Source organism: Microcaecilia unicolor, chromosome 4 (genome assembly GCF_901765095.1).
Source record: "Microcaecilia unicolor chromosome 4, aMicUni1.1, whole genome shotgun sequence".
Classification (NCBI taxonomy): domain Eukaryota; kingdom Metazoa; phylum Chordata; class Amphibia; order Gymnophiona; family Siphonopidae; genus Microcaecilia; species Microcaecilia unicolor.
The window spans coordinates 179,589,870-179,602,190 of NC_044034.1; the positions used below are offsets into that span (position 1 = coordinate 179,589,870).

Genomic DNA, 12,321 nt, shown 5'->3' on the forward strand with positions numbered 1-12,321 from the left:
TCCACCCTTCTGAAGGTCCATGCGGCTGAACCCGTTCCACCAGGGGAAGAAGGGCAGGGGTTTTATTGCAGGTACTTCCTTGTGCAGAAAAAGACGGGGGATGCTTCCCATTCTAGACCAAGGGCTCTGAACAAATTCCTAGTCAGACAAAAGTTCATGATGGTTTCCGTGGGCACTCTTCTTCCCATGATTCAGGAAAGCGATTAGCTATATTCTCTGGACTTGAAGGATGCTTCTCAGCAGGTCACATCTCGTGAGATGTTGAGATTGTTGGGCCACATGGCTTCCACAATGTACGTTACACCCATGGCACACCTGCACATGGGATCAGCTCAATGGACCCTGGCTTCTCAGTGGTTTCAAGCCACGGGGGGGGGGGGGGAGGTCTAGAAGATGTCATCCAAGTATCCCTGGAGCTTGTACACTCTCTCCAGAGGTGGACGATTCTGTCCAATTTGACTCTGGGACTTCCATTCCAAATTCCTCAGCCGCAAAAAGTGCTGACATCGAATGCGTATCTCCAGGGATGGGGAGCTCATGTGGATGAGCTTCACACTCGGGGTGTTTGGTCCTCCCAGGAAACTAATCTTCAGATCAACCTCCTGGAGCTTCGAGCAATCTGGAAAACTCTAAAGATTTTCAGGGATCGGCTGTCTTGTCAAATTATTCTAATTCAAACAGACAATCAGGTTGCAATGTATTACATCAACAAGCAGGAGGGCACCAGTTCTCTCACCCTCTATGTCAGGAAGCCATCCAGATGTGGCATTGGGCTCACCAGTATGGCATGTTTCTCCAAGCCACTTATCTGGCAGTTGTAAACAGCGGCTGGCCGATAGGCTGAGCAGGATACTGCAACCACATGAGTGGTCTCTTCATATGGGCGTAGCCCACAAGATTTTCGAGCGTGGATCCCCCAGTGGATCTTTTTGCCACTCAGATCAACCACAAGGTCCCTCAGTTCTGTTCCAGGCTTCAGGCCCACAGCAGGCTAGCGTCAGATGCCTTCCTTCTCGATTGAGGGACAAGCCTTCTGTATATATATACTCCACTACCTCTACTGGAAAAGACTTTGTTGAAACTCAAGCAGGACAATGGAACATGATACTGCTCATGCCATTTTGGCCGTGTCAGATTTGGTTCCCTCTTCTTCTGGAATTGTCCTCTGAAGAACTGTGGAGATTGGAGTGTTTACTGACCCTCATCACGCAAACAAGAGGTCACTTCTTCAACCCAGCCTCCAGTCTCTGGTTCTCACAGCTTGGATATTGAGAGCTTAGAATTCGCTTCCTTGGGTCTTTTGGAGGGTGTCTCCTGGGTCTTGCTTGCTTCCAGGTAAGATTTCACTAAGAGGTGTTACTCTTTTAAATGGAGGAGGTTTGCCATCTGGTGTGAGAACAAGGCCATAAATCCCCTGTGTTGCCATACACAGACCCTGCTTGAATACCTTCTACACTTATCAGAGTCTGGTCTCAAGACCAACTCCGTAAGGTTCACCTTAGTGCAATTAGTGCTTATCAACGTGTAGAAGGTAAGCCTATCTCTGGACAGCCTTTAGTTTGCTTCTTGAGAGGTTTGCTTTTTTCAAAGCCTCCTGTCAAACCTCCACCAGTGTCATGGGATCTCAACATCATTCTCACTCAGTTGATGAAAGCTCTTTTTGAGCCACTGAATTCCTGCCATCTGAAGTACTTGACCTGGAAGGTCATTTTCTTGGTGGTTGTTACTTCAGCTCGTAGGGTCAGTGAGCTTCAGGCCTTAGTAGTGGATGCACCTTATACTAAGTTTTATCACAACAGAGTAGTCTCCTTGCATATTTTTGTTTGTTTTTTTTGCTTTAGTATTAAACTGAGGTAGTCATGTATGTGTGGCAAGCGGGAAGGCACTCGTGCATGAGCGGTGGAGCGTGGTTCATGGTCTTCAAAGCTCTAGTTTTTTCTATGGCATAAATGCCGGACCGGGTGATGCGGATTAGCGTCTACCCACTTGTGGGAATATGAAGCCTACTGTCCTCGGAGAATGAGGACAATACCTGCTACAGGTAAGTATCTTCGCTTTTCTGTACTAATGGGGTCTTTTACAAAGGCGCACTAGCATTTTTAGCCCGTGCTAATGACTAGCGTGCATCAAATGCTAGAGACGCCTATAGGGATACATAGGCATCTCTAGCGTTTAATGCATGCTTATTTTTAGTGTGCGCTAAAAACACTAGCGTGCCTTTGTAAAAGGGGCCCTATATTTCAAAGTGGAAGTCTTAGGGCCCCTTTTACCAAGCTGTGGCAAAAGGGGGCCGGCACTGGAGTCAGAGCGTGTTTTACGCTGGTAAAAGGGAAATCTTGCAGCTGGTAAAAGGGGAGTCTTGCATTCTGACAGGAAATTGCCGGGCGGCAAGTAAAGCACTTGCTGCCCGGCCATTTCGCGGTGGGGGGAGCCCTTACGTTACCAATTGAGGTGGAGGTAAGAGCTCCTGTGTTAACCCAGCGGTAACCAGGCAGCACATGGCACTGCCCGATTACTACTGGCTACACTCCAGCGCTACAAACATAAATAAATTCTTGTTGCGCCGGAAATGACAACGCACTAGGGGTTGGAAGTACCGCTGGGCTGCTGTGGTAGCCCAGTGGTATTTCCTGTATAGGGAGCGGTAAGCCCATGTTGGGCTTACCGCCGCTTAGTAAAAGGGGCCTTTAGAGAATGAAGCTAGGACCTTGAATGCACATTTGATTAATTTTCCCCTTTTGCTAATAAGATCACCAAGGGAGATGTTCCACAGATTGACTGAGAGTTTGGAAGTGGAGGAGAGGGCTCTGCCTCTTATTGCCAAGTCCTGTATTTACCTGGGGCTAAGAGGAGAGATCTATCAGCTTCTGAGGTGAATGTTTCCACATTAAGTATTATTGGTATTTTAGAAATACAGCTTTGGCTTCCACTGGAACACTGACAGTTTCCTGGTTTTGAAATCAGCGAGATTGACTGCTCTGGATCTTTTTCAAACATTGTAAGGAACTATTTTTAAATTTTAAGGTCAAGATGTTCCCAGATGTAATTAAAGATACTCAGCCACCGAGACCTGGTGTCCTGCAGCTGGGGACTCTTACATGAAAAAAAAAAGTGTTATTAAATGTAGAACTCATCCTCTCTTTTCTGGCTGCTAAAAGAATGGAGGCTTTATCCAGCTGTATCACTTCTTGATGGTGATTCTGTTAAAAATGATTTATTTATAGGGATCAGTTTTATGCTGTTTTCCTTTTTCTATAATTTGTGCTACGTTTCTTGCTAATTATCTATACTTGGATCTCTCGTTGTTGTGGCTATAGTAAAGCAATATGTTTTTACCTTTATATTTTTCCTTTTTTTTTCTTTTACAAGCATTGTAGTTTGCTTAGACTTTGCATGATTAAACTTATTAAAAAAAAAGAGGCAATCTGGGTTCAAGTCATGCTTCATATACTGACATTCTTCCAACCTTGGATATGCCACAGTAGGGGTCCATTTTAGAAGGCCTGCACAGCTTTGATATGAGTAAATAGCTATTTTAGAAAATTGCTATCTACACATGTAGATATCTGCACAGTGTCCAAGGAAGCCAGATTTTGGTTAGCTAGAAAAGTATATGTTTTCTTCTGATTTTATGTTTTCTTCTGATTTTAAAATGACATACGAGCATGAGTGTAGCCATACTGGGTCAGGCAAATGGGTCCATCAAGCCCAGTATCCTGCTTCCATCAGTGGCCAATCCAGGTCACAAGTACCTGGCAGAAACCCAATTAGCGGCACCATTCCATGCTACCAATCCCAGGGACAGTAGTGGCTTCCCACGTCTACTTCAATAGCTTGGCCACAGTTGGAAATAGGATACTGGGCTAAATGGACCATTTGTCTGACCCAGTGTGGCTATTCTTATTTTCTTATGATATGCTGGTTATTTAATTGGCACTTTTTATAAAATTGGCTTTTCTTTTTTCGTTTTTCTTTGGCGTCAGCTGTTTTTTGGTATTTTCACTGAAGAACTGTTGATACAGGAATCGATGCACCTACTTTAATCCTCATTGATTTGGTTTGGAAACCTGTGTGGCCAGGTCAGGTCTTGTTTCCAATAAAATCTTGTTTGGATGAACACTTGCCCACTCTTACTTTCCATGGATTGTTGCTGCTGTTGTGTCGTTTGCTTCTATTCTGCAGTGGGCTGTCTCCTATTTGTTCTTAGAGAATCCACGTATGTGGAAAACTCAAAAGATCCCAGGAAGTAACTCAAGAAAGAGAGTAGAGTGGGAATAAAGACAAGGGTTTCCAGAGACAGGAATGCAAACGATCTTGAGTAAAAGTGTCTATTGGAAATCAAAGCAACTCAACACAATGCTGTGTTTCGACCAGAAGGCTTGCATCAGGAGTCTGTGTGCTTGTGTTAGAGAGTACAAACTTAGGAGACACAACGGTTATTCGTGATGGTCTTTAAAAAGACTGTTACATATAATTGCTACTGGATATTAAGACAAGATGTCTTATTCAACGTTGTCTCTGGAAACCCTGGTCTTTATTCCCACTCTTCTCTCTTTCCTGTTTGTTCTTGGCATCTCAGTAAACTACAGCTTGCTTGAGCTGGCATCCAACCTAATTTATTGGGTTTGAAGGTGCAGAAGCAGTGGCTAAGATATATGCTTATACCAAGCTGACATGTTTTCACTCTGACAAACTCATCAAGACATAAATTAAGGTTTGGAGAGCTATTTTCAAAGTTTTTGTATGCATGTAAATGGTTATTTACCTGAGAAAGATGGCTGGACTGAAAACTGCCCCTCTTCAAATTCATCTCAAAATAACTGCCGTAGTATATATACCATTAGCTACCATTATTCATGATGTTCTGAGCAGGAAAGAAAAAAATACCATGTGTCCTTGCATTTCATTTTTAAACGTACTGTATTGTTTGATTATGTGACTCCTGATGCAGGCATATGGCAGTGTTATGACTTATACCACCATTATTTATAGGTGAGTTTTCATATTGTGTATCATTTGTTGGAACAATTAAAGGATATTTTAAATATAAGGGGTACCTTTTTGTGTATGTGTGTTTGTGTGTGTGTGCGCGCGTTTCCCTCACTGCTCTGTTTCCCCTGTTACTACATAGTTGGTAATGCCTTTTATGAAATCTTATACTCATAATTGCATTATGCATTCCTTATGCTAATAAATAATAATATTTTTACTCAGAATGTATTAGTGTTTGTTTATTTTTGTAACTTTATGTTTGAAATTGTTTTGAGAAACAATCAAAATAAAAATAAAATTATAAACTAAATTCAGAGGCAAACTCCTGCAATTCTGGTGCATTTTGTCCTGAGACCAATTCAGCTAAACAAAGAGAAGACAATTTTCAAAAGCATTTACACATGAAAATTGCCTGCTGAAAAAGCAGATGCAAATGTCTTCATTGGGACAGTCTGGAAACATAGGAGTTTAGAAAGTTCCATTCAGGATTCTGCTCAGGAACAAAATGAGGATACTCAAAAGTACTATAAAATACATCTCCCTTAGAATTTTTAATTCATTGCTTTTCAGTAGGTTTACATTATACATTTTTACCTGCAGCAATAAGTGACTTGCCTAACAGCACTTGCAATATTGGTGGGATTTGAACCCTAGTATCTCTGATTCTAAGTAGAACTGGTGTTGAGGGAATGAAAACAAGGCAATTGCCCTGTGTCTCCTTGCCACAGGAGGCCCTACGCCTGCCTCAGGCTGAAGAAAGCATATTGTGCAGGTGGACTTAAGGGGGCTCTCCCCAATTTCTGCCTTGGCCCCTGGCTCTAAGCCCACTGTTCTAACTACTAGCCGATTCTTCCATTCCAACTTCTCGTGTAAAGCTCTCCAACAAATTTACCAAGATCACACTGGAGTTTCAAATAATGTAAACCATCAGTCAGCAAGAGAAAGCACTGGACCAAAACTCTTAAACCGAGCTCCGCATTTCTATAGTTATAACTGTTAATGTGAATTCCTCTTTGTGCTGAGCAATGAGGATTAGGAATCTATTTACCAGTGGCTTAAATGTGATAGATGAGGATGGTTTAACAAAGGTTATGATATGTGTATTCCAGAGCTATCTAAGAATTTGCAGCTGTTGTGGACCCTTTCTCTAGCTGCTTTGATCCATTTTCTGTGGTCTTCTAGGTTCTGAATTTATGGGATACCTGAAGACATCCTGCCCTCTCATTATGATTGTTTAGAAAACAATGGAACATGAAGCAATCTGTAAAAGCTGTTTTATCACCAGTCTGTTATCTTCTGGTCTGAAACCCCCCATATTATCAGAGCTTGTGGTCATGAAATATTCTTAATTTTGTGTTCCTGACTTCAATAATATCAGCCTCTTCAGACTAAGCAGCAATAAATGTTGAAAATGCTTTTAGTAAAATGTAATAATACTGTAGGCATTAATAGGGATAGGTCTGTTCTGATGCTTAGACCAGATAATAAGTTTGCTCTTCAAAATATCATATATACTCTATGAACTGGTAACAGATGGCAAGGTCGAGTAGACACAGGGCTGGTCCAGGCACTAGTCAAGATTGATTTATTTATTTATTTTATTTATTTGTAGCATTTGTATCCCACATTTTCCCACCAATTTGCAGGCTCAATGTGGCTTACATTTGCCGTAATGGCGATTGCCATTTCTGGGTAGCAGAGTTACAAATGGTATTGCGTTAAGGTGCTTACATACATGGTAGCAAAGATGGATCATAACATATATGGAATAGATCATGGTATATATATATAACATGTGCATACATACATGGTAAAGAAGAGAAAAGTTGTGGTAGTGCATGAATGCTCCTGAGTAGTAGATTGGTTAGTAACATGCATTAGATGATCAACTGAAGAGAGTCCCTATTCCGCATAAGGTTTAAGTAAATTGCTTAATCATTAATATCATAGAGGTTAATCAGTCATGTGTTAAGAGTTGATATTTATGTATGCTCAATGTTGTGCCAATAAACAGATTTATAAAAAAGAGTTCGGTTTTGTGTAGATCGTGTATAGTTTATAGTTTCGTTATTTAGTATTAGGATGGATGCTTAAGGTGTGCCTTCTTGAAAAGATCTGTTTTCAGTAGTCTTCGGAAGATGGTTAGATCTTGCGTTGTTTTTATGGCCTTCAGTAGTGCGTTCCATAGGGAGTCAACCAGGGAAGCAGCATCAAGGGGCAACAATAGCCTTGACAGCCACACAAACTCAAAAGAACCATCAGCCTGAACATTTACACACAGGGAGATTGGGAGATTCCCCCCAATTTTTTTTTTTGTTAGACATACAATTTTTTAAATACCGTCTACATGTTAAACAATATTTTATAGGAAGGTTCTGGGAGACATGACATTGAGGCGATCACAATGTTAATCAAAATCTAGAGGGTTGCAGAGGGGCCTTTAAGTTAATTGGGTGCTGCAAGGCTGAAGATTCACTTGAAGCAGCTAGTAACTCTTGCATCTGCCCTTGGAAGACAATAATTGTGTAAAAGCCCATTAAGAGCATCCATAGATTAACCTGCACATGAAATGCAAGAAAAATTAGTATTCTTGATGTAGAGGCATGGAAGAAAGGAGATCAGTGATTTTAAGTTGCACTGCGACAGAACACATTGTTGTCCAGAATGATGAAATTAGTCCACTTACTTTATTGACTCAATTAATTTACAAATGTTTGTACCACCTTATCTAACTGTCAGCAGTGCACAAAAAAAAATCTCAAAATAAAACATAATACAATATCATATAAAAGTTAAACTACAGTGCATGTCCTTTTTTCTTTTTTAAACTATTTTTATTAAAATTTTCCAACGATCAACTCACATTTCAAATATAACAGGCAAAACTGTAAACATGTTGAATTTTGTTTTTAAAACAAATACATAAAATCAAGATGTGCTATGTCTAATAAAACAAATCAAGTGCTGCTAATCAAATATCACAATTCAACTTAAGACTTTTACATAAGACTAGCAGTGTTGATGGATCAAACATTTTTCAGAATATAGGCCTTATAATGGAACTCAGAATAACTTATGGTCACTGGGCCTTAATACAGTATAGCTTTTAAAACAGGAGCACATAATACGGAAAAGTCCTTTCTGAGTGACATCCCCTAATGGGGAAACAGCTAGAGACATGAGGGTTTGTTACCTCATTTTATTTTTCTGACAGCTCTGGGTGATCGTAATCAGTTTGTTTAATTACAGGTGTTGAATCTTTGCAGGTGATAGAGCTTCGGCGTCCAATGGACTCCCGCTTGGAGCATGTGGACTTTGAATGCCTTTTCAAGTGCCTCGGTGTACGGCAGATCATCAGAATCTTTGCCTCACTGCTGCTGGAGCGCCGAGTGATCTTCATAGCCGATAAACTCAGGTAGATTGTAGTTAAACTCTTAAGTACCGTAAGTAGAGTGATTTTTTTCATCATATGTAACTATGTACCATTGCGTACCGGCACAAAAAAAAGCACTGGCTATGTCTCACATAATTGAGCCCCAAGTCCAGTACCATGATATGAAGAACAGGTGAAATAGGAAGAAATTAGATGTGGTGGCTGCCTTTTACCTCTCACATAATTACACTATCTACTTTATTTATGAAAACAGAACTGCTCAGTGTCCCTCAGTACAAAAAGGCTATCCACCTACTGATGTTAAAATCTTCAGTGAGTAAGCACCACCATTGTTTGTTTAACAGTATTGTCTCAGGAAGAAATTAAAATTTATCTTCTTTTCTAAATAGTTAGCATGACTCATCAGCTCCTTCAGCTTTGATAAATGTCCTATCGTTTTGGATGTTGAAACTTTATTAAGACTTCATGAACTGGACAAGTTGTATCAACTCTTTCCTGAAGCTTGTAGGAGTCAAGTCTATAACAGAGCACTGCCATTTAGGTGCCATATTAGCGAGGATAGTGAACCTCTCCTACAAGAACATTTATACACATAAGCAACACATAAGCATCCTTATAGAATAATAACAGAACCCGGCATGAGTGCACCTAAATGTAAGTGCTAACATTTACAACAGGTCTATGGCAGATTTAAATGTTAGTGCCTATTTGTGACATTTTGGGGTGAATTCTATATATGGTGGTGAAAAAGCACTATTCTGTAAGCCGCACTTACTAGGCGCAGTTTATAGAATAGCGCTTAACGCCCGGGAATCACACCTAACTTTAAGCATATCCATTTGCACCACACTTCAATTGGAATTTAAGTGTGCAAATTCCAATTAAATCTACTTAGTGCCAGTAATTGGTTGTTAAGCCAATTATCAGTGATAATTAGCTCATTCAATTTGACTATGTATAAGTTCTGGGTTTCATGGCCTCCACCTTGGATGTCATAAAGTGGGCCAGAGCTCAAATGCGCCTTCAGTGGCACCTTCTGAGCTGTTGGTCTCCTCTCTCGGAGGATTACGATGTTCAGGTGCCATGTTTGGCCTGTCTGCACACAATCATGCACTGGTGGTTCATTCAAAAGAATCTGGTGTCGGGCATTCCTCTGGCGACCCCGGAATGGAAGATTGTGACCACGAATGCGTCACTGTCTGGTTGGGGGGATCATTGTCTCCAACACATGGCCCAGGTCATTTGGACCTTGATGGAGGCATCTTGGTCCATCAACTGCTTGGAGTTGCGGGTGATTCGTCTGGCCCTTCGGGAGTTTCTGTCTCGTCTCAGCGGTTGCCCAGTTTGAGTTCTCTCGGACAGATTGATGGCGGTCGCCTACGTGAACCGTCAGGGGGGCACCAGGAGTGCACCACTGTCGCACGAGGCGGCTTTGATCTGCCATTGGGCAGAGACTCATCTCTGTCTTGACGGCAGCTCATATAGCGGGGATCACAGAATGTGCAAGCGGACTTTCTCAGTCGCCACCAGTTGGAGCCGGGGGAGTGGACCCTCTCCCCTCTGGTCTTTGATCAGATAGCTGTCTGTTGGGGGATGCCAGTGATGGACTTAATGGCCACCGCATTCAATGCGAAGGTTCCCCATTTCTTCAGCAGGGGAAGAGAGCTGGGCTCAGAAGGCATTGATGCTCTTCTACCACCTTGGCCCAGAGGCCTGCTCTATGCCTTTCCCCCGTAGCCAATGGTGGGCAGGTTACTCACTCGCATTGCCAGATATCCTGGTCGAGTGATCCTGGTAGCCCTGGATTGGCCCAGACGTCCCTGGTATGCAGATATGGTCAGGCTCCTGTTCGTTCGTCCTCTCCGGCTCCAGGCACAGGACGGTCTCTTGCTGCAGGGCCCAGTCACGATGGAGGATCCCTCCCCCTTTAGTCTTACAGCCTGTCCCTTGAAAGGGCGAAGTTGAGAAGGAAAGGATATCCGGACGCGGTTATCACTACGATGCTGTAGGCTCGGTAAAGATCCACCTCGATAGCTTATGCTAGGGTGTGGCGTACCTCTAGCGTCTGCGTTTGCTTCTGATCATCAGCCCATGAATTTTTAAAGTGAATTTGCTGCTGCTTGGCACCAAGTCACAAAGGAATAGATAAAATGAGGGGATGAACCAACACTACCCCCCCCCCCCCCCCCCCCAATAATGGAAATCTGGTCCTGTGCAAGTCAAATATGTGAAACTTCTATCAATCTACACTTATCACCAATGTAGTGGCCAACATCCTAGTAAGCAAGTAATTCTTTTGACATTGCAGTCCAGAGTTGAAAATCCATGAAACATTCTATTTCTGGTTAGGCAACTTAGTTTTAGAGTCAAAAACATCTGGTGTCTGCTGTCTAGTTCCCTTCCCATATTGGTTTTACTCATAGCATAGGTTTCCCGGTGTTTCACAATGGCACTGTGCACAGCAAGAGACCGAGCAGGAGCAAAAGAAGCCATTTATGTTGGCAGAAGTTTCACATATGCTGAGAAAAATCTTTTTTAAAAAAAGGAGAAAATGAGATGAGTTGGTCTGTGAGTCATTTGGAAGATTTTGCATTCCTGTTTTTGTTCTGCACTGTATGTGTTTACCTCCCTGAGAGCTCCGCCTGCAGAAATACAATGAATATAAGAGAGAGTGGGATCCTGTTGATTAACCCCTTTTAATACTCTGGAGTGTGTGTGTGTGTGTGTGTGTTGGGAAGAGGGGGCATTCCTGCACTTTGGGGAAGGCAACTATGCATTTAGGGCTAGATTTGATAAATAGCACTCAAAGGGGCCCTCTTACTAAGCTGCGGTAGGGCTAGTGCACAGGTAGCGCACGCTAAATTGGCACTACTGCCGGGCTAGTGCAGGTGCCGGGCAGTAATTTCGAAGTTGGCACTTGCTGTTTCCCACTGTAGAAAATATTTTTCTATTTTCTACTGCCGGGGGGGGGGGGGGGCATTCCCGGCGTAATCAGCAGTGTGGCTACATTAGCACCCACTACCTAATTTACCACATGAGTAGTGCGTGAGCCCTTACCGCTAGGTCAATGGCTGGCAGTAAGTGCTCAGGCAGTAAATAGCCATGCACTACTTTTTAATTTTAGCTCACGGCCATTTACCACCCCACTAAAAAAAAAAAAGCCCTTTTTCCCAGCCGTGGTAAAATATGGCCCAACGTTTGACAAAATCATAAATCCAGACTACTGCAGGCCACGTTTTACTGCAGCTTAGTAAAAGAGCCCCAAAGTTAGGAGCTGGGATGATCTGCACTGAGCTAGTATTATGTAAAGGGCGCTTTGCACAAAGCGCTCTTTACAGAATACTAGCTTGATACACTTTTCACATCTAACTTTGGGCAGAAGCACTTACGTCTGCCAAAAGCCATTGTAAATACTGGTGCCCAACTAACTGGCAGTTAGGTGCTCAAATGCAGGTATTCTAGGGTGTAGGGCATATAACATACGTAACTCCCAATTAAATGCTTGTTAACTCCAATAATTGATAGCATCTAATTGACTAGTTTATGTATGGATCTGTGATCTGTGCCCGAATTTGGGCGACCTATACCGAATCCGAGGGTTGATATGGAGCAATGGTTGCTACCACACGTTGAAACTATGACAGCTAATGTGGGATGCAATTACCTGTACCTCTGGAAATCTGCAGCACTTTTGGCTCCAACTGATATAAGCCCCCTCCACTTTGGGGACCAACCAAACCTACTGCTCTGAATTGATCTCCTGCAGCCCTCTTAGTTGATGCAGCTGCTGGCCCCCAAATCCCTGTCTGTCAGCCTCTCATGCTCTCTCTAGCAAAGAGTGCATGCAACCAAAGCAGGGGAACTTGCCACTCTTGGTTGTAGCAGGGGTGTCCTTGTGTCTTGGCTCAATGAAACCTCCAGCCCAAAGAATCAAA

The 12,321-nt window shown here is 42.5% G+C and overlaps 1 protein-coding gene across 3 annotated transcripts in view; it reads left to right on the forward strand.

Annotated features, from left to right (window-relative positions):
- Positions 1 to 12,321, forward strand: part of ST5 (suppression of tumorigenicity 5) — a 670,601-nt gene that overhangs the window by 556,088 nt on the left and 102,192 nt on the right. For all 3 annotated transcript variants that reach the window (XM_030201020.1, XM_030201019.1, XM_030201022.1), the window contains one exon: positions 8,259 to 8,407. In XM_030201020.1, the coding sequence (XP_030056880.1) occupies positions 8,259 to 8,407 (149 nt within the window). The remainder of the gene's footprint in view (positions 1 to 8,258; positions 8,408 to 12,321) is intronic.